A 26,733-nucleotide genomic window follows, 5' to 3' on the forward strand; every position below is an offset into this window, starting at 1 on the left:
CCTTAACAAAATGGTGAAGCTGCTTTAAGATTGACTTTTCAACACAAACATTTTAATCATAATAGTTTTCTTTTAATTCAAGCCAAAGATGCATTTTACAAGATTGAAATGTAGCTAAACAAAGTACATGACCAGCTTTGCCAGCTGACACATATATAAAAATACACACACTTCTGCACAAAATTCAAAACCTTTTATTTTTTTGTAAATATGAAAGTAAACGCTATTTACAGATAAGTAAAGCTTTTATTTACATTTATTAAACCCCAATTGATGAGAATATATCATCTATGTCATCGTTCATCGTTTTAGTTTCTAAACACGGAGGTGCAGTAATGGATTCAAACCTGTCATTGGCTTTCAAATGACCCGATGTCAAAGAAATATCTGTGGTGGCTGATGACAGTTCTTGAGCACCAAGGATCAGATCTAAACAAAGTGAATCACTTTTATGATGGGTTCCTTCAACTCCAGACTCGGAAGGTTCAGAATAAATAATGTGATGTTTTAAAGGATTCAGGCATTTTCTCTTCTTTCTGCTAGTGACCTTATGTTTAACAGTCCACTTGAGTCTTAGTATTCTCAAACTAGGCATGTGATGATTTCCACTTAGATTCCCTCGACACAGGCTTCGACAGATAGACTTTTTTAAACACTGCAATTTTTTTTTCAGGCTTAAAGAAAGAGAAAAAAAAAGAAAAAGTACTGCGCTAACTAGAACAAAACTTGTAAGGAGGAAAAAAAAGATTTTTCAGTCTAGATTAGATTTTTTTTTGTCAATCAGTTGTACACAATACAATGCAGATTTTACAACGTTTGTTGCTTACGTCATATAGATTTGGTCATATATATTTAGTACAACAAAAAGTGGGTTTCTATGGGGAAATATAACTCTTTCACATTTGGATACATATATACATATATACATACAACCAATCAGATGCTACCTTTCATTGTAGCTGGCTTGCATTGTGGCTGGCTAAAAAAAGCTAATCATTGAGTAGCTGCCCAGGTACAAATTTGCCCAGTGTTTTAAATGAGCCCTGTATTTCATCTACATCCAGAAAGTTCTGATCTCTGTAGATGATTGCAATGCTTCTAATAATTAAAGGAATACTGTCATGGGAATTTTTCATGTCATTTTTCAAAACGCACCAGTTAATGGTGCTGCTCCAGCAGAATTCTGCACTGAAATCCATTTCTCCAAAGAGCTCAAAGATTTTTTATATTTAATTTTGAAATCTGACATGGGGCTAGACATATTGTTGGTTTCCCAGCTGCCACCAGACATGTGACTTGTGCTCTGATATACTTCATTAACTCTACTTCTGTACTGCAAGTTGGAGTGATATCACCCCTCCCTTTTCCCCCAGCAGCCCAACAACAGAACAATGGGAAGGTAACCAGATAGCAGCTCCTCAACACAAGATAACAGCTGCCTTGTAGAACAGCACTCAATAGCAAAATCCAGGTCGCACTGCGACACAGTTATATTGAGTAGAAGAAACAACAGCCTGCCAGAAAGCAGTTCCATAATGCAGAACTGGCTCTTTCTGAAAGCACATGCCCAGGCAAAATGACCTGAGATGGCTGCTTACACACCAATATTACAACTAAAAAAAAATACACTTGCTGGTTCAGGAATGAAATTTTATATTGTAGAGTAAATTATTTGCAGTGTAAACTGTGTAATTTAGAAATAAAAACGACATCATAAACATCATGACAGAATCCGTTTAAAGTCTACGTACATAGCAATCCTATCCATTACTCGTTTGTGAACTAATAAGTAAATTAATTTGTGTAAAACTCCAGTACAGATCCCTAATCCTTAACTAAGACAGCACAGTAGAAGTAGTGACATCTACGAGCTACAATGGTAGTTTTTGTTGTTAAAACAGTTCTACATACCTGTAGCCAAGCGATTCAACATGTTTAAGTCTGGTTGTTCTGAGATATTTCTTCCGGAAAAAAGAGACTTCGGGCAGCAGCTTTCTGTGTTTGCACCATTTTAGTGCATATTGCAGTTCTTCAGCAAGTTCTCTGAATGTCTCTGTTTGCTGGAGCTTAGGCACTATATGCCCTGCACATTCAGAACTTGATCTGTGATAGGACTGAACCGTCTGTTTGTTCTTATGTGCCTTGGATTTCTGTTTTGAATTACAGGGCTGGAAACAAAGAAAAAACTATGAAAGAGACATGCTAAGCCAATGTAAATTCACATGCATCTAAGTCAGTACATCACAACTACAGGAGAACAACTCAGCTCTTTAATGTGTATACTGTGCGAGAATTGTCTGCTCTTAATCATAAACATATATTCGCTGTATCCACATATGTTCAATCATTTTACATCAAGGCGCAATCAAGTAAACATCAGGCAGGAAACCTAAACAATTCTATTTTTAGATCTTTATAAGTATAAAAATTAATAGCTGAATCTGTAAACAAAGCAAAGGGATGAATAGCAGATAAAGGGCATGGTTTGTAAAGAACTGATTAACAGAACAGTAAAAATTCCACTAGTGGTTGCAGGATATGTCAATATCAGAGCCCGGGTTGGTGCAAGTTTTCCTACAAGCAATACTTGCCCGGGAAAAACTTAACAGGTATCGGATCCGTTATCCGGAAACCCATTATACAGAAAGCTCCAAATGATGGAAAGGCTGCCTCCCATAGACTCCATTTTATTGAAATAATAAAAAATTTTAAAAAAAGATTTCATTTTTCTCTGTAATTATAAAACAGTACATTGTACTTGATCCCAACTAAGAAATATTTAATCCTTATTGGAAGCAAAACCAGCCTATTGGGTTTATTTAATGTTGACATGATAATGTTGAAAGATCCATTATCTGAAAAAAGCCCAGGTCCCGGGCATTCTGGATAAACGCTTTACAAATAAAAGCTTACATGCATTTGTCATTTTGAGACTTTGAAATTGATAGAGGTTCTCCAAAAGGGTATCATGTTAAGGGAGTAATGTTTAAAAGTATTCATTATATCGCAATGCTTACCTGATCAAAGCTGGATCTTTGCTGCTGACACAAGGCTTTGACATCAAATGTTCCACAATTATCTGTGTAAAAAATCCCACAAATTATAACATGTCGTATGTAGCTATATATAGATTTTATAATTGTTTAAATATTTAACAACTAAATATAACCAACAGTCAACTGCAGTAAAGCACGTCAATGCAGTACATGCCCACAAATGTGATGATGCTTAGGTATAAATGGAGAAGAGTCATGATGGTGTAGAATAACTGCTTAACTTTAATAAATCTAGCTTTCTACACATATAGAATAACATCTTTTTCTGAATCCCCTATAATACATTTTTCTGCCCAAACATTGATTTTGCAGGAGCCTAGAATCTTTTCAACCACATTTACCTCTATACAATCTTTTGGTTTCTACTGGAAGTCCCACATCAACAACACTTTCCATTGTTTCAGGTAACTTTTGAAAGGCAGGTTTCCGCATTTCTTCCTCAGTATCATCCAGGTCATTTGATGAAAAGACTGTATTTATGATTTGCAGAGCTCGATTTTTTGATGATATTTGAGGTAACTTTCTCTTAATAATACTATTATACACCGGTCCCAGAAAACCTTCAATTTTTGTTGGAAAAGTAAAGTTCTTAATATATGGCATATTTTGGAAATCAGATACTTCTTTCTGTAAAATGTATTGTGCCCCATACAGAGAGATAAACTTCTTTAAAATGCCTCTGTGCAAAACCCTGCAAAAGAAAGTCTGAATTAGATAATATATATCTGCCCTATTTTAGGTCATATATCAGTTTCATGGGTAGTTGGGAGATCCCCATACATGGGCCAATAAGCTACTGACTAAGACTAGAGGGGCTGAATTGCAATTTAACTCTACTGTGAAGCAGTGTCAGGAAATCGAGTGATACTGATGGAAACTGGGGGAGGTTATATGACGCAGTTCAATTTTATAGCAAATTAGAAAGAAACCCAAACAGATAAAAGGACGGCTGGTTAATTTGCAAATACTTCTATGTATTAAAAGCATATAACTATGTACTATGTAACTATATGCTATTATTCCTTAAAACTATCTATATATTCTACATGTTTACCTTTCAAACGTGTATGTACATAAACATTTCCTAACACCCATCTTAAATTCCTTTACTGTGTCCACCACCTCTGCTGGAAGGCTACTAAAGTTATTACCATTACGGTACCACCTCCTCCACAGAATCTGTGGGTGTGGTTATCTGCTGAACAACTAGATCTATGTATTTAAGGGCTATTTTACTCCAGAAAATCTCTGAATGATGTATACAAACCAGAGCCGGCTGACCAATCCTAAAAGTACCACATTGGCAACTATAAATTCTTCAAGGTAAATATGCTGTAGACATAAACTGAAGACATAGTTAAGGGTAGTATTCCTGAAATTGTAAAGCATGCTTTGTTTATAGTCATATAAGTTCTAGAACAACATTTGTCAATATTAGAGTAATATTTTATAATCTATAATATATAAATGAAATTATGTTAAAGTTGAACTCATAAACAGACGTGCTAGGACCAGATAACACCTCAAGCAATGAATATTTGTTCACCAATTTAAATTCAACATAATTCATTTAGTTATTTTCTCAAATAACCAAAGACAAAAAATAATCAGCAATGGCAAATTTTAAAATTAAAAAATATAATAAACTGTTTAAAATATCATATCCAAAGAAGCAATCCTCATTTACATTCCTCTACCATATCATAAAAAAGGGAAATGAAAATTTATACTTTACACTGAAAATCTTTTTTTATGGACAGAATTGGAATATTTTCCAGTACAAGTACGGATATAGTATATACTATACAGAATCTTTGAACTGGTGTTTTCTGGAAATAAGGCTTGTATTTTGGAGCAGCATGCTTTAAAAACTACTGTTCTGCAAACATCCATTAATGAAAAAACCAAGCTTTGTTTTGCCTTCAATACTGTTTTAAGACGTTTTAGCCGTCATCAAATACAAGGTACAGTCTAATTATTACATGAGAAAAAGTAAATCTGTAAAACATGAATTATTGCTTGTTTAAATAAAAGATTTTATGGCAAATGGTAATGCTGTATTTTGGGACGTTGTGGAGTTCTGCAATGCCAACACTCCAAGGTTCAAGTGAATTTCAATCTTAGAAGGCATTGTTTCCCTTAATATTATTGGATGAAACAGCTTCCTTCTTAATCCTTACAGGTATACACATAAATATATATATATATATATATATATATATACACATATATATATATATACACATACATATATATATATATATACATACATACATACATACATACATACATACATATATATATATATATATATATATATATATATATATATATACCAGCCCTTCCACCTAAACACAGATGATCATATTATTCCCCTGCTTGTTGCTAATCCCTGTTTGTCACCTCGCTGGCAGGAGGTGATCAAGGGCACGGTGCTTGCCTTGGATGCTGTAGCCCAACACTACATATTTGCAAATCAGTCAAATTGTTTTGTAGGGAGTCAGCATTAGAGAACAGAGGCTCGTAGGTTTTGGTCAGAAATGCAGCACCCTGCACATAACACATTGTACATTTAGGCAGGTAAGCAATTTCACACATCTACAATTCGTTCACATAAAATGCAGCGGGGGGTGGGGTACAGTAGCAGCATTTAAACTTTGGGCATGTGGCAGCTCCCTAATAACAAGTGGACTAATTCTTAAATATCTTGTAGCTAAAGAGCAAATGGGTAAGTAACTACACACTTAAATTTAAAATAACAAGACTTTGAGTTTAACACTGCAGTTGGCAAATACTACATAATTACACATAGAAGGATACTGGAAGGCTTTTTCGCAGCAGTCCATAAGACGCAATAACAGCTTGCAGGCACCCAGTATTTTTACAGATACAACTTCAATGATAGGTTGACTTGGCAGGCAGTAGTGCTTTTCTGTAGACAAATCGTCTTTCCTGCATAAAAAAAAAAAAATCAACAAATGTCATATTCATATAGTTTTTGACATAAAAAACACTGAACAATTAAGCCATCACCACCGCTAAATAAAAGAGAACTATGCTCAATTTATACTTCACATATTTTTGAGTTGGCCTTCAAAACAGGGCAGGGCTGTTTACAACGGACTCTTGGCTCATTCAATTAATATATGTAGGTTATACAGTTTGATGCTGCCACATCTCCACCAAGATACTCCATATAAACATTAACTAACACTTTGCTCCCTGTAGTGCAGATTGTAAATGAGCCCTACAACATTTTAATTAAATCTACCGTTTCTATTAAACAACCTTTGCCTAGTCATCCGACCTCTCCTCTTCTACACACCAGGGTATATTTTTCCATTAAGTTAAACAGCAATTTAAAAGTGCTGTAGAATGCTAAAAACAATAGTTGCAATTGGATTGGTAATGTTTGAAATGTATTACTTTACTTTCTAGTTTTAAAGTAAAAATATAATTCCCAACATAAAACAATCACTGCGGTTGAGATAATGTTTATGTATATCTAAATTAAAAAAAAAAATACTAAAATTTTCTAATAAGAATCAGCGTACCCAATTTCAGTGTGATTATTACTTACTTGTTCCTCCATAACAGTTATGCTACAAAATGGGCTTTTTTTTTTTTACATAGGGATGCACAGCATTATCAAAGTACCTGAAGGTCCATGATCAGTTTTAAAAACAGGAAGGTGCCTTTAGGGATTTAACTGGGATGTACAGTATCTGTTTGTGCATAAAGCACTGCCGAAATGTAAAACATCGGCAATTGCATTACAAATATGTACCAATATGTAATAAGCACGTGAAAAATAAATGCACACCAATGCTAAAATGAGATTAAACCATGAGCACATAACAGATGCACCTGTTTTATGTTCTCTTACCACAAAACAAAATTCTTGATAATTTTAAAATAAACACATAAAAACCATCTTACCCAAAATATCTTGGACACAAATCAAGCATCTCTTGAATTGTTGTTTCTAAACCCATAGCTGCTAGTCGTTTTAAGCATTGTTCTACCTGCAGGACAAATTTGCTCAGTTACCAATCAAAAATGTGTTATAGGAGTACATTGTTGTACAGTTACATAGTTAAGTTGGGTTGAAAAATAATCAAAGTCAATTAAGTTCAACCCCTACAAATGAATCCCAGCACACATACCTACACACAAACCCACTGAAACTATATATACACCAATATCTATATTAATTGCAGATTTTAGTATAACTAAAGCCATGGATATTATGCTTGTCCGAAATAAAGAGCAGCTCCTTATACAGAGGTCTTGGGTCTGTGGACAATGTCCTGTTTTTCCAGACCTTAAAATATTCACTCATTCTTTTATTTAACTGGAATCAAATATATGTTAAAACCCCAAAACAGAATAAGATACCCATACCTGTTTTAATGCCAGGTATGGTTTGTGATAACCCAGCCTATCGTTAAAGACATACAATATGGAATATAATGCTGCATTTTCTGTCTCCAATACTTTGCTCATCAGGGACTCCTTGACAGAAATACATCTTTCTACAACATCTTTAACATGTTTCTCTGAAAGATAAAAATAGAACTTGAAAACATGAAAGTCAATTTATAACAGACAACATAAGGTTAATATAGTAAAGAAGACATATAGGATAGGAGAATTTCTGCTAATATTGTATGCAATAATGAATAATATATGGTGCTGGTTTTACTTTGCTCTAAAAATTAATATTATCTTTAATAATTGCCCCTTCATTGAAGCTCCCTATAGATCTGCTAAAGTTGTCTGAGTTCAAATGAGGGTTGAGTGTGCCCTAATAGTCCCTACCAGAAGCACAGTAGGAGGGGGATAGCCAGTCAGCATTGCAGTCACACAAGCAAAGACAGGCTTCAGTTTCCTATCAGGTCAGCCTAGTTGCTGATTGGTTCCTATCCTACAGTACAGTGTGTGAAGTGCTACATGCTTCCCTGCACAGCCTGGTGAAGGAGGCAGCTGTAAGTGCAACAGATGGGCATGACCAGTAGGTTTTTATTAAGAAATAATGCACTGGCACATTCTTGTTTTTCACTAAGGAGTTAAAGCTTTGAAATCCTTAGTGACTGAACAAAAAAATCTCTTTAAAATGTAGATACTGTACTTGGACATTGCTCATTCCTCACACTGGATATCTTCTCTAAAATCTAACTTTATTGAAAACAGAATGCGAGATCACAACACAAAAGCAGTACAAACACGTCTGTCATGTTTTGCAGCCGCTCATCTTCCTAAAAATAAAATGGAAACTGTAAGCAGATGTATAGCTCATATATAGTGAGGATATCGCAAAACAACATCGTATTCTCTCCCCTCAAGGCACACCTGTCTCTGCTCCCGCAGGCACTGTCACCAAGCTCTGAATGGCAGGGCGAGGGATGTGCAGTCGGTTCCACGGCTCAGACGTCATACTCGAATGCCTAAAGAGACTCTCCGAATCCCTCACTACAGCGTGCACATGTACACATTCTATCCACTTCCGCTAGAGACTACTTCCTATCCAGCGCCTGACATTCTGACGCTTACGTGACAACGCTGTACCACGTGGGCAGACGGACTTCATTCATAGCTGTAAATAAAGCAGAATAAGATCAAAGAAATGGTAGTTTTACGGAGTGGGATTTGTTTATTTGGCACAGGCTTCTTCAGAACACAGAAAAATAACGTTTTAACCCATAAGCTGCAGGTTTTATTATCAAGTACGCAAGTATTGTGCTGTGCTACATATCTGATATCTGGTTTTCGGATTATTATTACATTAATCATAACGTTTGCAATGTCTTTTTACAGGATTAATTGTGGTGAAAAACAGATGCCAAGTAAAATTCACATGGAAGCACCAGGAACACTTGCTGATGTATGATCATTTGTTATTTTAATTCAATAAGCAAAACAGAGCTGCAGAGGTTAGCTAGTGGGTTCTGGATCTGATTCTGACCAGGACAGTTCATGCATGGAGTTTTTGTGTTAGGGTATGTATTCCTCAGATACTATTTTGGGAGGGCAAATTGTCATTTACGTAATTTTGAGGGGATCGATCAATGCACCTTTCCTAGTCCCCGTTTTTGAAAATTAATGCACTTGCGTAGATACTAAATTATTATGAAACACTGGACTATGGAATGTGCATCAACAGTCCGGTCTCTTTTAATTGCTTGTAGCTAATTTGGCCAGATCAGTCGCACTTCCATTGTATTTATATATTTTAACTAAGTATAGTAGTGCTCCCACAACTGTATTTTTATGTAATTTTCCCTGGTGTGCTAAGGGTTGCCACCTTTTCTAGTAAAAAAATACCGGTCTTAGCCCCGCCCAAAGCCCCACCCCCAATCCCACCGAAAGCCACACCCCTAATCCCACCCAAAGCCTAGCTGTGGGCTGTGTTGTCAGTTTGCCAGGCAGTCTGGGACCGCACTGTCCCCTGCTCTTCTGCTGCTTAGGTCAACATGATCCCCCTGCACCCGGTAACTCCGCCCACAAATTGCAGCACGTGAGGTTGTGACATCACACCGTTAAGCGCCGTGACGTCCCGGGCGCTGCAGTTAAATACCGGCTGGGTGGCAACCCTAGGTGTGCTTAAATGTAGAAATACAGAAGTGATACTGCTTTATAGCAGCCTACAAATAGTGGATTCCCAAGCATTTATCTGTGCAAATGTCTCAGATATTCAAGGCAGCTAATAATTAAATAGTTATTGTATGTATAAGTTTAATGCTTCTTGGTACATATATATAGTACAGTGGAAGTAAAGATTTGCAAACAAAGTTTATTTGACAGGTAATAACAGTTTTGTTTTTATTTTCTGAAAAGGATTCCCAATAGCTGCTTAAACTACCCTTTTACACCTGTACACCGGTTTCCTGCAAAGTAAAACCATTATGGCTAGAGGAGGTTCCACCGAGACTTATATGTGTAAGAACTCTCTTTAGCTGCTATACTTAATATAAAATATATTCCACTCATCCTTTTGACATGAGTTCATCCAGTTGGGCATATGTAGACTTCTGGACTTCCAGAAATACATATACTACCAAAAATTATGATTCCACGGGCTATAATGAAGCCATGATACTCTGACCTAAACTCACAGTTTAATGCAACACCCTCTCCTGCTCATGTCAAAAAGGGGGGTATATTTTCCTGTTAAAAGTCCCATGGAATGTATTTGCGATACAGTACAACAACCTGTCATTAGAAAGAAATGTAGAATTTAGACAGATTAAATGTTACCGTATGTGACATGCTGAAAACATAAGTGCATTTAACTATGTGATTTTATATATATATATATATATATATATATATATATATATATATATATATATATATATATACATATACATACATATACATATATATACACACACACACACACACACACACACACAGCGATAATCTCAAGCAGGTGAAGGTTTATTGAAGATCCATAGTTTCAGCTCCTTACTGGAACCTTCGTCAGGGATAATAATATATAACTGTCCCAAACAAATTATTGTTTGTATTTGCACCCAGGCACACTTAACCTTTATACGTGCTGTGCCTGCTTCAAGTTTTCAAGTATAAAGTTACAATAAAACGTTTAATTATAAGTTATTAATGGTTTCCTGAATCCAGGAGAAAACATGTGTATTTATTTCTGCCATAACATCTTCTGTAGCTTTTCCCTTCACTGCCATTCCATGGTTTGCATTTTCGATCCAGTGGATCTGGGTAGGAACCGTCATCTTGCTGATAACACTTTTTAAAAGGTTCTGTGGAAAGAATAAAATTATGAAAAAAGGCTATTGTAATGTTTTCTGAGGCAAAAAATTATACTGGATAGTCACAGCAATCTTGCAAGCTGTGAATCCAATAGGTATACAGTATGGAGCAGATTTATCAAGAGTCGAATTTAGAATTTGAAAAACTATAAAAAGACCAACCGAAATTTATGAAAAAAAAAATCAAAGGGTTTTTTTGCAGGTAAATAGTCCGTATTCGTTAGAATTTGTACAAATTTGAATCGAACGAATCAAAGTAATAGTGCATTCGAATCGTAGTTTTTCAAAGTCCACCAATTGACTCCAAAAAGGTTCTAGGAGGAATTAAGAAAGATTAAAATGTTTTGGACAAGATGAAAACCAATTAATTATTTCTTTTGTACTGTGAGTGTAAAAGAGTTAGCAGATTCCCTTCTTTATAAACTACTTCCCCTCCAACTCTATGTTCCCTTCCCTTATGCCCACACCTCTACCCCACCCATTCACAGGCACCACTTGTGGACACAGTAGCCACAGATTTAAGTGAAAGCAGTATTAAGCCTATATTATAGAAGCAGTACTTCACTCCCAGCTCCAGTTAAATATAAATTATAGGTTCTCTGTACTACAGAAAGTGAGGATTTACCACCAAGGGTGATTTAGAAATTGACATACAGACAACATACAAGAGATTAATGACTAATGTAAGCAATATAATAGTATATAAAAAGGCAATATAATTTATCCCTTTACAGGAAAAACTTTTAGGGGGTCAAATTATAAATAATGCCAAAAAGTAATAGTTTACCTGATCACACATTTCATCAGCTGATCCTGAAACAAACAATACTGGTTTTGTCAACAACAATATATATTCATCTCGCAGCTTGCCCTTTGAATTTGCAGGATGCAGTGGATAGGACAGGCAGATGAGCCCTTGAATAAACTCATCATCATTTTCACAAGCCTCCCTCATTAATGATGCAGCAGCACGAGATCCCATAGATCGACCTTTATGACAAAGGCAAAACAGATATGCTTCTTGAAATAGTTACTACGAGTGCTGCCATATTTATTCAAAATTAATTTCAATAACAATAATTTATTTATCAGCAAAAGTAGCAAATATTTTGAAGGATTGCTTTCAGTTTTTTTTAATACTTACTATTGCACCTAAATGCGCAAGGAGATACTGAGTGGACCTTTACATCTGTACAACCTTCCTCTTGTAGCAACTATTCCTCCCAATATCTTTCATTAAACTGATCCTAGTTCTTCTGTGTTGCTGCCTGTAGAATGTCTGTGGCACCAACTATTCGTCTCCATTTTTGTTATTTTATTTTTATATTTCTCTACAGTTATTATTGTTTTGACATTTACTGTACTGTTTATTGCATCCATTGCTGCTTATAAAAATCAATCTTCTACTACATACTGTAAGGAAACGCAAACCCTAAGGGAATATAATTATAATTTTGTACCATCTTGCTCTGACATACTGTGAATGCAATAATATTAAAATACACCAATGGCAACAACAACACGACAGTGTCCTAAGCTGAATTTGTAAACCATTGGTATTTTAGGACAGTGACTGTTATACTGAAATACTTTTAGATTTCCTAGTAAAGCAAACATGTTAAAAATAAAAAGAAGGTTTGCGGAACAAATCCTGTTTAAAATGTATACTGAGCTCACGTAAAATTGGCATGGTTTTAGATTCTATTAGTTCTATCACATGTACAGCATGTGATCTCTTTTGGGTATGCTAAACCTCCTTAAATATTTATTATTCTCTGCCCATACACAGTATTTTTTTTTCAGGTGCATACTTCCTGTTCCTTCTCTATGCACAGCACTGCAAAATATGTTGGCGCTATATAAATACATGTTAATAATAAAAATGATAATGCCCCTAATCTAGCTCCATTCTCATGCCTGTTTATGAGGTATATAGGGATATTACTACGTGCATTATAATACTTTTAAAGAAGGGGTTTAACAACAATTACAGGTGCTAATCACAGGGAGCAAACGACTAGGCTGGTCACCTTCTCTCTGCATTTTTTACCCAATGAGGAGGAAGTGGAATAGGGAGAATCCTGAAGAACTAGTCTTTTAAATTAACCGACTCACTGATGTATTCTATAACTTACCAGCCAGAAACACACTGGAAATTTTATGTTCTTCATGAGACTTCAAAAATTCCTAAAAAGTACAAAAACAAAGTAAATGTAGCAAAATTGCACCTTTAAATTTCATTAATATGTATAAAATTTTGTACACAATCCTCTGATATTTTTGTTTATTTTTTTATAGGGACACTTCACTACCACTTTAATACAAGGGGGAGCAGAGCCAGTGAAGCAACAGTCATCCCATATGTGGCTGGTTGGTGCACACTAAAGACCCTACACCAAAGCACATGAAGGGTAATGTGGTCTATGCTATCAAGTGTAGTGAAGAGTGCTTGGATCACAAAGACTAAGGGAGACAAAATAAACACTCTGTAAGGGAATGGCCCGACAAAGAAAGGTCAACACCTCAGGACAAGACTCAGCAGACTACATCTCAAGGGAAAGGGACGCTCATTTGAGGACAACAATGTGCAAATTTTGATAGTTTCAAAGAGGCCATGTATGCCAAACTGGAAAACACATCCCTGAACAGAGGAGGAGGAGCCCTGCAACACTGCTTGTCATCAATGTACAATGCCGCTTTCACATCCTTACCATGGCGGCTTCACAACAATTTACACTTCCAGTCATATATGTTGAAAAATTAACACCTGCCTCAATGATAATCATAGTACCATTGTGACTTTCACTTTCAATTAAAGTCCAGTTGCCTTTGACTTAATTCTACTAGATAATGTATATCATGACCTGGATAAATGAGAATCTTCATACATTTGCTACTACTATGATGAGCAGTGACATTATTTACATTTGTTACTAAAAAGAATCCACCAAAATGCCATCTCAGTTACTACTAAGACTATATGATAACATTACATAGCTAATTTGGGCTGAGGAAAAACAACAGACAAGTTCAACCCCTCCCTAAGATCCCCAGCGCATGCATACACACACCTATACATACAGTAGCAGTGGCGGAACTACGGGGGGAGCAGGGGGTGCGAGCGGGCCATGGCCCGCACCCCCTCGGCAGCCCGTGCGCCACTGAAAATGCGGCCGTACGGAGGGGGGCGGGGCCCAGCTGCGCGTAACGCACCAGGGCCCGTCCCCCTCTAGTGACGCTACTGTACAGTAGTTACATAGTAGTTTAGGTTAATTAAAGACATTCCCATGCATTCACCTTTTGTCTAAATGAAACCTGCCTAATTCTTTCAGGAAATACTTAGTTAATTAACACAAGTATTCATTGTAAAAATATTTAACATAATGCACACTCATGTTTATCATGAACAAATGTCCCCAAAACCATTAAAATAACAAGAGTGCCAATCACACCCTCTGATGATGTCACAGATCCACCCACCATCATGAAAAAGAAACATCAGTGTAAAACTGTTACAACTGGATTTTGCAAAGGCACATTATTATGTATCTAAAGATTCAATATATTTCATATTTGTGTTTTAATAGAATAAGAAGTACACCAATCCATGAATATGAAAATACTAGTGAAACTAGATTGCAGAAATATTAAACTGAAGACAGCTTCCACAGTAATCACCTCTTTTAGGTCACTCGTTCCACTCACTTGTAGAGTAAGATTACTCATTCACCCTGATGCAGTTACTTACCAAAACAGCTCTGTAGGCCTTGGTCCTATAAACAAGATTGAGTCCTTTACATGTAAATCGTAGACACAAAATTCCATGTGTTGCCAGATAGTTTGCCAAGGATACCAGATGGGGGAAATTCATGTCTCCTCCCGCTCCATGTGTTAGTATCACTCCATGCTTTACAGAATCCGATGCTCCAGGAACAGAAAACACAGCATCAAGGTACTTTTCGCCAAATGGAATTTTAATCCTGTCCTACAGTACATGTAAAGACAATAATACTGCTAATTACTTGTAAATTATATTTTACATTTTAGCCTAAGAAATCAAAGGGGATCTGTTGCTATCATAAAAAAAAGTCTATGGAACTTAAGTGGATTTGATCTAATTGGGGCAGATTTACTAAAGGGCAAAGCAGCCATTGCTAGCGAAAATTCGCCAGAAATCCCTCTCGCAGGCACATCATCAAGCGGGTGAATTTTCGCTCAGGCAAACGATCGTTACTCCACAAATTCACTAAAGTGCGAATTTTACAGAACGTAACCTCTTTTGCCAGACTTTCCTTCTCCACCTTAGACCGGCGAACTGATAATATGAAGCTACATCCTCCTCAATCTTATGTCAGTGACATCCTATCCTGTATGCCTAAAAGTTCTAAAAACACTGACGTGTATTTTAAAGCGGGATTGCCTTCAAATGTTCTAACTAATAAATAATTTTGTGTTAACATTTTTTCAACCATTTGAGGGGCATGCCACATTTGTATAAGGGTGTCTAGGGTATTAGAGGATCTCTTATGTCTTTATTTTGCTTCATTTGACATTTGTAATAATAAGTGGCCACTTCAAGCATTTGCACCAACATCTCTAATAAAGACGTCTATACGACAAATATGTACGGTACCCAACTTATTCAAATCTATTTAAGTGAAAGAGTATTAACGAAGTTTCACTAGGCAAAATTGATGCTAGCCAAAGATCGCTAAGAAATGCTCTCGCTGACTAATTAACACTAGCGAAACTTCGCCAGCGTTCGGCTGCCCAGACGCAACTGCGCATTTTTGAGCAGCAGAGCCCTGCCAGTCATCACTCTGTGTGCTTTAGACACCCATGTGCCATTAGCCTAAGAGTGTTTTTTGTGCAAAAAAAAAAACTGGTTAAGACATCTACTTAATTGCACTGGTTCACCATAGGTCATTACCTGTATGAGCCGCAGCAGGTAAACTAACCTTGCTTCAGGAATTGCCTACAATGTCAACTACTTTTGACCCATACACCATATATAAAGGAAGTGCATGTGCATCCATTGAAATGCATCAAAATGCAGATATTGGAAAGATCCCTTATATGGAAAACCATTGAAATGCATATTGTGTTTTTGTGCAGTTTTTAACCCAAGTGTGCTTTCGCATGCTTAACATGCATTTCTTTTTAGTTTTATAATTTAAATCGGATGCATAAAAACAGAGTAGGTAGCCATGGAAAGTGAAGGGGCTAAAACACAGACCTGAATGTTCGGGTACAACATAATACAATGGAATCTGTTCGCTTATGCGTATAACAGAGTTAAAATTGTGGAAAAACAACAAATATTTCCAAGATTCAATGGAAAAGTAAACCCTCAGAATTTTTTCCTTTGCCAATCTTTTTTCACAGTTCCTCCACTGGATCAGCAAATCAAGATACGATTATAGATCAGTGACACTGGCTATTGAAAAAAACAAATCAAAAAGAACCTAGTGCAATATTGTTAATATTCAGTGCAGTCACCACGGTGTTACAACACTAATCTGTGTGTGTCTTGAACCATAGAGAGTCTTTGCACAGATTTTTCATGTGTTTTAAAGTGCTATAGTGATTGATGCACATAGGTTGTTCACAAAGAAATATCCTACTTGTTTCTGCAGTTTGATAGTCAGTAATATACGTTTTATGCAAATGATTGGCCAGGGGCGTAACTACAGAGGATGCAGACCCTGCGGCTGCAGGGGGACCCAGGAGGTACAGGGGGCCCCATGAGGCTCTCATTGATGAGCAATTTCAACATATATTGTTAAAACAGGACAAACACTGGATATGTTGGGGGCCCTAGAATTAATTTGCTGTGGGGCGCAGCAACATCTAGTTTCGCCACTGTGATTTGGCTCAGTAGCATGTTTAAGATAATCCAGACTGTGAAATCTATATTTTGCATCACAGACAGGGTTGCCTCCTCACTAATTTAGATGCATGCTATAGCCTGAGCTGATTTATGTGCAGTCATCCAGCATGCATCTAAATGAGTTGCTAACTAGCCATGCAGGACATAGATTCAATATGCAATGTGTATAAAAGTGGCAGATTAATCAAAACCGGGGTCAGAGCAGAAAAATTAAAGCATGCAAATTTCTACATAAAGCTTATGTCACACCATACTTCACCAGCAGAGACTATGCAAATGCTGTCCATAATGTGGCATAAGCCTTATCCTTATAGGAGGGAGGAGCATTGCAAAGTGGCTCCTCTATTTAAATGATAAAGATGAGAAGATACTGCCTAGTGAAAGACTGGCAAACAATCTAATCCAGTTCTGAACGTATGCATAGTATATCTGGATCCATCTACTCCCTGGTAACTATTACGTTTTACCAGAACTCATGTAACAAGGGATAACTAGTAACCAGACTTCATGAACAGTTCCCAGTTCCAGCCAACAAGCTGCTATACTGTAATACTTTACCTCTGTATATTCACTCATGGCACGCACATTCACAGCACTTCCTTGTCTGGGGGCGTGTCCAGCTACAGGACACTCAGGCACAGGCAATGGGAGAGGGAGGAGCCATTTATCTGATTGCTTCAGAATTCATTTACTGTTTCCATTTCCCTGTCAAAACTCTAATTTTTGGCATCTAGGCAGTGCTGTGTGTATGGCATGAGACAAGTAAATAGGCTTCACTTTGCATTTCCCTGTCGTAACACTACATTGTATAGGCTGATGATTAATATATAGACTACTGACTTGTACAGCAATGAAACCGTTCATGTCCCATAGGTGCAATTTTTTTTAAAAGTTATTCCTGGAGGCATTTTGCCTTTTGGATAAAATTTTCACTATCAAGCAACAGCAGAGTTTAATGGAGTGCAATGAAATGCATCACTTTCATTATGCAACTTTATTGCCGGCAGCAGTACCTGAAATTTAATTAGCAAAAAACAGAGGAAATTAAAAGCTACATATTAAACACCAAAAACAGGCAAGATTGGATAGTTTTTATTTTGTAAAATTATGTGCAGTACTTAAAAAATAGACTATACATTCAGTTCTTGTCATAAAAGAAAGTGATATTTACAGTTGCAAGCATCTTTTCATTAAAATAAAGACATTTAATAGCCGGCAGTGATTTAGTCAACCCCCGCCCCCCGCCATATGCTCTAATCCTAAATAAAGTAAGCAGATGTGTTTTCTTTAATCAATGTGCTTTATCTTCATTTGTCAAAGTGTAAATCCACTCAAAAATTCCTAATACTGATGGGGAAGGGAATATACCTGATTGCTTAATAACAAACATAGGCGCAAAACTGCACAGGTGCGGCTAACAGTAGCAACAAATGAGGTCTTTGCTTTCTTTATATATGCCATTGACTGGGTGCTATGTGCAGGGCTCCCTTTGTGCATTTCATCTAAGTGCACTTGAAATTTCATCCAATTTATGGGCATACAATTATACTCCATGATCACAACTTCCCACTTTCCTGAGAATAGTAAATACTATAATGTTTCACCTCATCTGGTTTAGTCCAATTGAAATAAAGCTGCATCATCCCAAAACTGGCCATAGATGCAAAGATTCCATCGTACGAAACAACTGCTCATACGATTTTTGGACAGTGTGTAGAGTGTCCCGACATTTTTCGTACCATGGCGATCAGCTGTTCAGTCGATCGGACAGGTTAAGAAATGTATATTGGCTAACGATAAAATCTCTGCATGCATTGACTATCTGTCGGCATCAATGGGAGATTGTCACTAATGTTTGTTGGACATAACTTTCGAAAGATTGCTGTCTGTCAATTAATGGCCTGAGCATTGTGTGATTTGTTCTCTTTACTACTTTATATTAATCTGAATGGTTATTTGCAGGTCAGAAGATTAGCACAGACGATTGTTTCATCAGACACAGGCTATAATCTTTACGTCTATGGCCAGTTTAAATGTCTAGTATTTTGTACCTTTTCTGACTTTCTCTGAAGCATCCTTTCAGCTATTTCATTTTATTTTAATTTTAAATCCCTACTGTAAAGTGCTTGTATTTTCTGTGCATTTTGTAAGCCACATTTACTATATGTACTAAAAGCCAGTGAAACAGACACATTCTGACACATCTTGAAAGCCTTTTGGAATTGATATACCATTGGTCTTATTAGCAGATATTTTTTAGCAATGATATAGTATGTTACTCTAACGTCCTTATGAAACATAAAAATCCTTGTCAATACCATGTAAAAGAATTGTATTTTTAGAAGAACTATTGTTTTAAAATCATGAAATGGGTTTTTGTATCATTATCTTTAAATTTCAGTCCTCAGTTATTCAAATTGACATCTGTGAGGTGGATCCTCATGATTCATTAAATAGTTCTGGGTCATAACTCATCCTTCCCCTGCAAGAGAAAATTAGTTAAAACAGAGTTGCTATACTGCAAGCACAACTAACAATAAAATACAGTTCCTCTATATTCAAATTTTCCTAGTCACTGTTATTAGATATTGCCGACATTTAAAATCATAGCTCTCTCTAATTTTGTTTCATTATCCAGTGTAAACTTAAATTGTTGCATTTTCCTATTATATATCTAAAACAGACAAAAGTAGCCTGCAACTGTTGCTGTCTAGAAGGTCCCATTTGGTTTAAGAACTATTTCCAGAGAATCAAAATATAGGAGTATATTGCATGTGGGACAGCACTATGCAATGTTAAGCTTTAGGGGTTGCCAGTTTAGCTGTCAGATGAGCCACCCGATTGCTATTTAATTGTTACTGGTCAGGTTAGTCACAATTTAGCAATCTTTAAAACATGTGCTTGTTTATATGACTTTATATGCCTGGTTGAATCCATTGTCCAGGCATAAACTAAGTTTGCCAATACAACCCTTGCATTCCTGGTGCCACTCTACCTGGTGATAAAATGTAAGAAGTCTGATTGTTTCAGTTAAGTGTTTTTCACTTTGTGTACCCTCAATACTGACATTATTGTGGCAGAGAAGCAAGAGTGGGTCTTTTCTAATATGTGCCCATGCCCTGAGTGAAACTGTGGTTTAAAGAAATGTTTGAATGTGTCAGAACAATTGTACAGAAATACACTGGCACTCAAGGCAATTGAAGTGCAGGGTTACCCCTTGCTATTTATTTCGTGCGAACGTCAGACGTTCGCACGAAATAAACAGCAAGGGGTAACCCTGCACTTCAATTGCCTTGAGTGCCAGTGTATTTCTGTACAATTGTCCTTTGGGGTTTGCCGTACCCTCTTGCATTGTGCACCAGGCCATCTGGAGAAAGGAGGGAGTGTGCTCAGCTTTACCTTGTTCCAATGTGTCAGAACAGCAATACAAAGTCCACTGCTGCACCTTTTATTGTTTCTCAGTTGTAATGGTGCTGCTCTCCATCTTCTGGATGTCAGGATAAACATCACCATTAATCAACCTCAAATGTGGCCAAAAAAGCCATGCACACAATTATTCAAAGGGGAGACATTGATATTGGTAAGAGCCAAATTTGCAGATGTGTGTGCATTCCTGTGCAATATTGCTAAATGTGCGATCACAACTCTCCTTTTCCTTAGATGATACCATGTGAGAACCTGCTTCATTCTAAAAGTAAAAAATAAGTGCTGAAGCATTACACAGAGAGAATTGTGTTCTGTGATTCTATACTTAGAATTTACTAAATGTCAAACTGGGAAACCTGAAGAATTCCCATCAGGAATGTGTTTTTCAGCGCAGATCAATATGTCAATTTGTTAGAATGGAATCAGTGTAACACTTACACTCTACTACATTTTTAAAGTGCCAGTAAGGGAACGTGACAGGGCTGATTCATAAAATTCTTTTGCTAATTGTGTTGGTTTCTCATCTGCCATTTACTGATAATCTGAATTATTTCTAATCAGCCTTATATTGTGACATGTATATTCAATGTGTACTGTATATTTTGATTCAGTCCCTCAGCTCAGTAAGTGACAGCAGCACAGAGCATGTGCAGTGAATTAGCATCTTTGCCGAAAACTTCCCACACCAGCCAGTTGAACTGAAGAAGCTGCTCGGATGAGTAGTGAAATGTCTTCATTGATTACTCAGCAAGTATCTTCATAGTCAGCATCTTTGGAGGCACAGGTATTTACAGCTAAAGGGCTGTGGTTGCCTTGGGCTGGTACAGAAGCTCAGAACATAATGTACAACATTTCTAGCCTAATTCTTTAGTTAAGCTTTAGTTCTCCTTTAAATGAAGGCTCCCATATTCCCATATACGTGCTTTTAAATGATCCAGTTTCACTGTACACACTAAATGGAGTGCTTATAATGAAATAAAACTTAAATTTAGCATCAGATTTATTAAGGGATTACGAAAGGCTTCCCAGCTGCTCAGTAGTTAAGTTGTTGACACTTTCCTATCTGTCAGGAAAATAATTTAATTAATTGACATAATAATGTCAATGTGTCAGTTCCTCGGAATGTGTTTGAGTGCTATGGTAAGATAAGAGTACTCTTCTCTGATCTGTTCTGAGGAAGTTGCAAGTGTGACAATGCAAGCAATCATCATAGCTGAACTTTGATCTAACTACCCAGGCTTTTTAATTTAGTTTATATGAGATTTTAATTTCACTTAAAATGAGTACATTCACCACTGTGATTTAGATAAATATGTAGAAACTGGTGACTCACCTTCAGATGCAATGAATCATACACTTTAAGTAAATGATATTGCATATTGTTTACTCTGGCCTTGACGGAAGTTAACACTCACCATAATTCTTTTACATTCACATGGAAATAAGTCATTTGAAGAAAACTCCACAATTTTCATGCCTTCTCTTATTTTTGGTTCATTTATTTGCAAATTTGCATAAGCCTGCGTACAATGAAGATAAGTACATCATAAAATCCAAGACACACTGTCAAATAGAAATGACCATAAATGAGAAACAATGTACACACCAACAATTATAATGCAGTAGTCACCTGCTAGGAGGTACACAAGTTCTTTACCTCCTGTGTGCCTGTTAAAATGAGCTTTTAGTATATAGACCAGGATTGTCGAACTGGAAACTTATGCAATAAAGTAGCAGTAGAGCAATAGTAAGAAGGCTGCAGATAGGCTGTTTCTAGTAACAATCTTTGTCATATTCCTGACGAAAGGAGGGTTCACCCCCTAAACTTTAAATTCACGACATAAGTCTAACTTATAAATAAAGGGCAAGGAGCCTAAACGATATGTGAGTGCCATTCCTACAATTATATTCTATGGTGATTTTAAGCCAATAGCCAGGGAACACCATGGGAGAATTGAGGAAGAACGAGTATGGTTGAGTACCTTCATATATATTTCTAGTATCTAGCCACAACTTCATCCTAGTACTGTACAACATTATTGAATGAAGTGAATGCTCACTACCCATAGAAGGAAAATTATAAGAAAACTAGTTTGAGGCTAATATTCTCACAAGCCACTTACCTACCAGCAGATGTTAATTTCATAGGTAGCAAACAATGTAATTGAATATAGGGTGTCTACACCCAGCAAAGTAATAAAGCCAAAGGAACTCAAGAATTTACTGAGTCACTCTAAATTGAGCTAAAGTACACGGTATTATTGTCTTAATTAATGAACACTACAGTCATGCCTGTGAAACTTGCTTTCCAACATGGCTTCCACTTCCTAGTAATGTTTATGGCTACTACTTCATAAAAAGTGAAGGTTAAATCAATTAAAGTATGTTACATATTAAACTGTTCAAGGTAATGGATTGCGCTATGGCAATCATAAAACAAATTGCAAGCTAGCAGGAAAAGCCTTTCTAAGCAAATCTTACAATCTTAAATCTTAGAACTGTACACTTCAGGTTTAGATTAATGGTTATTAAGAAAAACAAGTCAGTGACTCTGTATCACTTTATTGCAGGGAGGGTAGCATATATCCACGTTAACTTTTTGAAGTAAACATACACTTTCAGATGGAATATAAGGGTCTTATGCTTGTTTAAAATGAACAGCAGAGCATTCAGATTAATGATCAGCGAGGGAAATTATTTGAACAGTGGATATCCCAACATGGAAGAAAATGCCTATTATGGTAAATGCAAGACACATTTTCTACAGCTAGAACAATGGATCCAAGATGTTACCCTCCAACGGAATTATTAAGTCTATATAAGAAACCTCACTCTTGTGCAAAAGAACGGGAAAGAAAGACTCTCATAAATGACAATAACAGACCAATAAAGTAGGAAACAAAAGCCGTCAGAAATCAACTTGGGGGTAGTGACCTACCGAACACTAAGACTTGCATGACAACAAACAGAATGTACCCAGGGAGGAGCATACTGTATTCTTGCACGGAACTTTAAAATGAACAAAAAAGTGGCATTCAGATGAAAAGCAATCCACAAATGGAACACACCAAAGAATGTCATACGTGCTTTAAACGATCCAGTTTCACTGTACACACAAAGTAATGGAATGCAGGGAAATGTTTGTAAGGTAAGACGTGAAGTCTAAAACAGACAGAATTTCTCATAAAGCCTGCATATGTAGCTCTGCCTCATAACTCACTGACCTTTTCAAAGTGCACCTACTAAAAAAAAAACTACTAAAACGGCATTTAAATAATTTGGTAGGCTTGGAAAATTTTAATTTTCACCCCCACAATTCAAATAAATGCTGTGCCATAAAACAACTATTTTATCAATCCTCTGGTAGCAATACAGAACAAAAGTGGCTACATCTTCTATTTCTGCTTGTAAGATGTTCTTAGAAGTTGAAAATATACATTTTCAGTAATTTGTATGATCCAAGTATTGGTACAGAGATATAATGGCCTGTGTTTTGTGAACCCTGGTAAGCTCCACCAAAACCATAAGAAACCATCACTTCCCTGTGATTTGTTCTGTATTCCACTTTATAAACATATTCTTTACAATCTAAATGTATATCACATTGAGATTGCAATATCTTATCTAAACTACTGTGCATAGATAACCACTAAGCAGAAAAGACACACTAATCTGGATAATCAGTTTTTTTGTAGATATGTGGTAAGATAATGAGTAAAGTTCAAGGTATCTTGATACAGTTGGAGATAAACTAAAATAAAACTACTGTTTAAAGGATGTTACACTTTTGTTATCTCATGAAACAAAGAAGGATTTGAACAAAAATGATGGATGTACTGACTTCATAATTGAAAATATCTTGATCAGATGATCAGACAGCTGATAACATTAGTTCAGTGTGTGTGTGTATATACTGTATGTAATAGTACTTACTTGGAAAAGCTTGAAGTAGTAGCAGAATATATGATCCCCCATGAGATTATTTCTTGCAAACTCCCTTCCAGCTTCAGCAATCCTTTTTGCCTGTGAATAGAACGTGTGCCCAATTATTTCTTTAGTGAGGTGTTAATAACTAATTAACTAGTATTAGATAACAAGACTCAGAGACAAGATTTTCAGAATAACTGATTTTTATTTGTATAATAATAACACAGAAGGCTCATTTGTCAACACTGGGTAAATTCGCTCATGGGCAGTTACCCATAGCAACCAATCAGTGATTGGCTTTTTAAAGCCAGCTGCATGTAGAACAATGAATGCAAGAATTTGATTAGTTGCCATGGTTTACTGGCCATGGGCAAATTTGCCCAGTGTTGATAAATGACCCCCAGAGTCTTATAAGCAACAGATCATATGCAGTGAAGATGGACAGCTAATGGGACATCTTTGGAGGAACAGATCAGCTAAAGGGCTGTGGTTCTCCTGATCTGGTATACAGGAGAAGCCCAAAACATAGAATGTGCAATATTTATACTCTACTTCTATGTTTAGCTTTACTTCTACTTTAAGAACTGAAATGTACAAGTCTGCCTAACTTGAACAATCTTGAGCAAATGTGCCAGGAAAAATGCACAAAAATTAACTTCCAGTGTATATATCTGGGTACATACTGACCCCAAAATAATCTGTGCAAAAAGCATATACTATATTTTTTATATTTTTTAAAAAACAAAAAACTTTTATAGGTTTTCATTTTTTCTCTCAAGTGCCACAATATGTTATACTGATGCGAATTGTTCAGTGGTGGGCACAACACTCTACAACAGTGATCCCCAACCAGTAAATGCCCACTTTGAAATTCCTGATTTAAATTCAAGTTATGGAGACATAAATGCACATGTTTACTCCATCAGAGGTTCCTGCAGGCTAGCAGCCCACATAGGGTTATCAGTTAGCATATCACAGCCCTTATTTGGCATCCCCAAGGATGTTTTTCTTCCTTGTGTGGCTTTCCAACAGTTTTTACATTTGCGTGTGGCTCATGGGTAAAATAGGTTTGGGACCCCTGCTCTAGAAAAATGCTTGCAATGTTCCATGGCCTATATGCAATTTCATATTGCACCTGTTTGTCACAGTACTGTGTAGCATGGCTCTGTCACAAGTGTTGTTAATCACCATTTCCATCTTTCCATCATATCTTTCATAATAATGATGGCATTATGTTCAGGGATTTGCTCAACCACACTCTGTAGCTGTTTACAGTTCACTGCTTCTTTAATGTAATGGTTCTTGGATCTTGTCTCTGAGAAAGCTGAAGCACAACAGTGTTTTGCAGAGCTATACATGCAGTCACTTTGGAAAAATTAATAAGTGTATTTATTCTTCAGATGAAGAAGAGGTTTCTGGCATTTAAAGACCTTATGTATAAGGTTTCTGAGATGTGGGAGAACGGAGCACTAATGTAAGCCAAAAGTACAAAGACTATACAGGAAACAAAACATAGAGTGAGTCAGAAGCAGATGGATTCTAAAAAAGGAGTTGTAAAGAGAATGGGGAAAGCAGATAGATAATACACAGTAAGTCAATGTTATTTATGGAAAGAACATAGCAAGCTTATACTGATTCCAACCAAAAATATGGAGACCATCAATCAAAGTGCAAAGACTATAAGGATGATCATGCGCTTATACATGATACAAACCTCATCTCTATGTTCCCTTGCTGGATAGCAGAGATAAAGCACAGGTGGGGTTGATCTAACAAAAAGTCTGGCAACATATGGTAAGGATCAAGAGCTTAAAAACTTAAGTAAAGTGTGCGGAATAGTAAAATTATTTCAAAATAATATATATAGATTTTTGTTGCACCCTTACATGCCAATGGATTTAATGAGTAACAAAGTAACAGGAAGCATCATAATCAAGAAATGGTGATTAAGGTTTTTCATTTTGCCAATTAACTCAGTCAGGTTACCTTGTAAATATGATAACATTCAAATTTGATGCAATAAAAAAAACTTGATCTAGTTTAATAGAAATGTTTCTTTTTACATGTCATCTTATGTGGCCTTTTGTTTATTTCACTTCTAATGAGAAGCAGCTCCCTTTCTGTTCACAGTGGTGTGCAGCTGTGGAACTCAGGATTCTATTTTTTGTGTTGCTGTAATCCCCACTCTGCAGTTTTGGAGGGGAGCTCTAAAGCATAAATCTAATATAAAATGTATAATGTGCAAATGTGTATGCTTAAAACAGAAGATTGAATTTCAAGCATATGTACCCTTTACACATCTTAAATATTTAGTATCTTGACTGTTATGTCCTAGGTCAACAAAATCACTTGTTGTGCTGTAATTTCAGTTATGTTAAAAACAGTAATGCCCTGTCTCTTGTTCAATAAGCTTCACAAAACAATAATTGTTTGCAAGATTATTTTTAAACTGCTAATATTGGGGAAATAGTTAATAAGCAAATTGGCAGATTGTCCTCTAATAAATGTGCTCCTAATTAGTGATGGGCAAATAAATTTGGCTGTCACAAATTCGCAGCAAATTTCCACATTTTCCCATCGACAAAGTCGGCGGGCAAAATTCACCTGCGTCAAAAAAATTCTAGAACATGCATCCGAAAAGTCGCTT

At 36.4% G+C, this 26,733-nt stretch overlaps 3 protein-coding genes and 1 long non-coding RNA gene across 4 annotated transcripts in view; 1 reads left to right on the forward strand and 3 right to left on the reverse strand.

Annotated features, from left to right (window-relative positions):
• Positions 1 to 179: 179 nt before the first annotated feature.
• LOC108708465 (nucleolus and neural progenitor protein) lies at positions 180 to 8,542 on the reverse strand. The gene is made up of 9 exons (XM_018247211.2): positions 8,409 to 8,542; positions 7,461 to 7,615; positions 6,996 to 7,081; positions 5,877 to 6,008; positions 4,324 to 4,401; positions 3,398 to 3,747; positions 3,018 to 3,079; positions 1,912 to 2,168; positions 180 to 674 (listed from the first exon to the last, which is right to left on the reverse strand). The coding sequence occupies exons 1-9, from the start codon at positions 8,491 to 8,493 to the stop codon at positions 260 to 262; spliced, it is 1,620 nt and encodes a 539-aa protein (XP_018102700.1). The 5' UTR covers positions 8,494 to 8,542; the 3' UTR covers positions 180 to 259.
• A 102-nt stretch (positions 8,543 to 8,644) lies between these two features.
• Positions 8,645 to 15,187, forward strand: LOC108708468. Its single transcript, XR_001934469.2, has 3 exons — positions 8,645 to 8,782; positions 8,874 to 9,055; positions 13,142 to 15,187. It is a non-coding gene; the product is annotated as an uncharacterized LOC108708468 (long non-coding RNA).
• tex30.L (testis expressed 30 L homeolog) lies at positions 10,479 to 17,388 on the reverse strand. Its single transcript, XM_018247214.2, has 5 exons — positions 17,292 to 17,388; positions 14,592 to 14,828; positions 12,979 to 13,030; positions 11,631 to 11,833; positions 10,479 to 10,834 (listed from the first exon to the last, which is right to left on the reverse strand). Exons 1-5 carry the CDS (start codon positions 17,307 to 17,309, stop codon positions 10,667 to 10,669), a joined length of 678 nt encoding a protein of 225 aa, XP_018102703.1. The 5' UTR covers positions 17,310 to 17,388; the 3' UTR covers positions 10,479 to 10,666.
• Positions 17,389 to 17,810: 422 nt separating this feature from the next.
• poglut2.L (protein O-glucosyltransferase 2 L homeolog) overlaps positions 17,811 to 26,733 on the reverse strand; it is a 32,613-nt gene continuing 23,690 nt past the window's right edge. Inside the window, exons 8-10 of the mRNA XM_018247213.2 lie at positions 24,093 to 24,182; positions 21,575 to 21,679; positions 17,811 to 19,215 (exon numbers count right to left, since the gene is read on the reverse strand). Coding sequence (XP_018102702.1) covers positions 19,198 to 19,215; positions 21,575 to 21,679; positions 24,093 to 24,182 — 213 coding nt within the window. The 3' untranslated portion in view covers positions 17,811 to 19,197. The remainder of the gene's footprint in view (positions 19,216 to 21,574; positions 21,680 to 24,092; positions 24,183 to 26,733) is intronic.

Source organism: Xenopus laevis, chromosome 2L, assembly GCF_017654675.1.
Source record: "Xenopus laevis strain J_2021 chromosome 2L, Xenopus_laevis_v10.1, whole genome shotgun sequence".
Classification (NCBI taxonomy): domain Eukaryota; kingdom Metazoa; phylum Chordata; class Amphibia; order Anura; family Pipidae; genus Xenopus; species Xenopus laevis.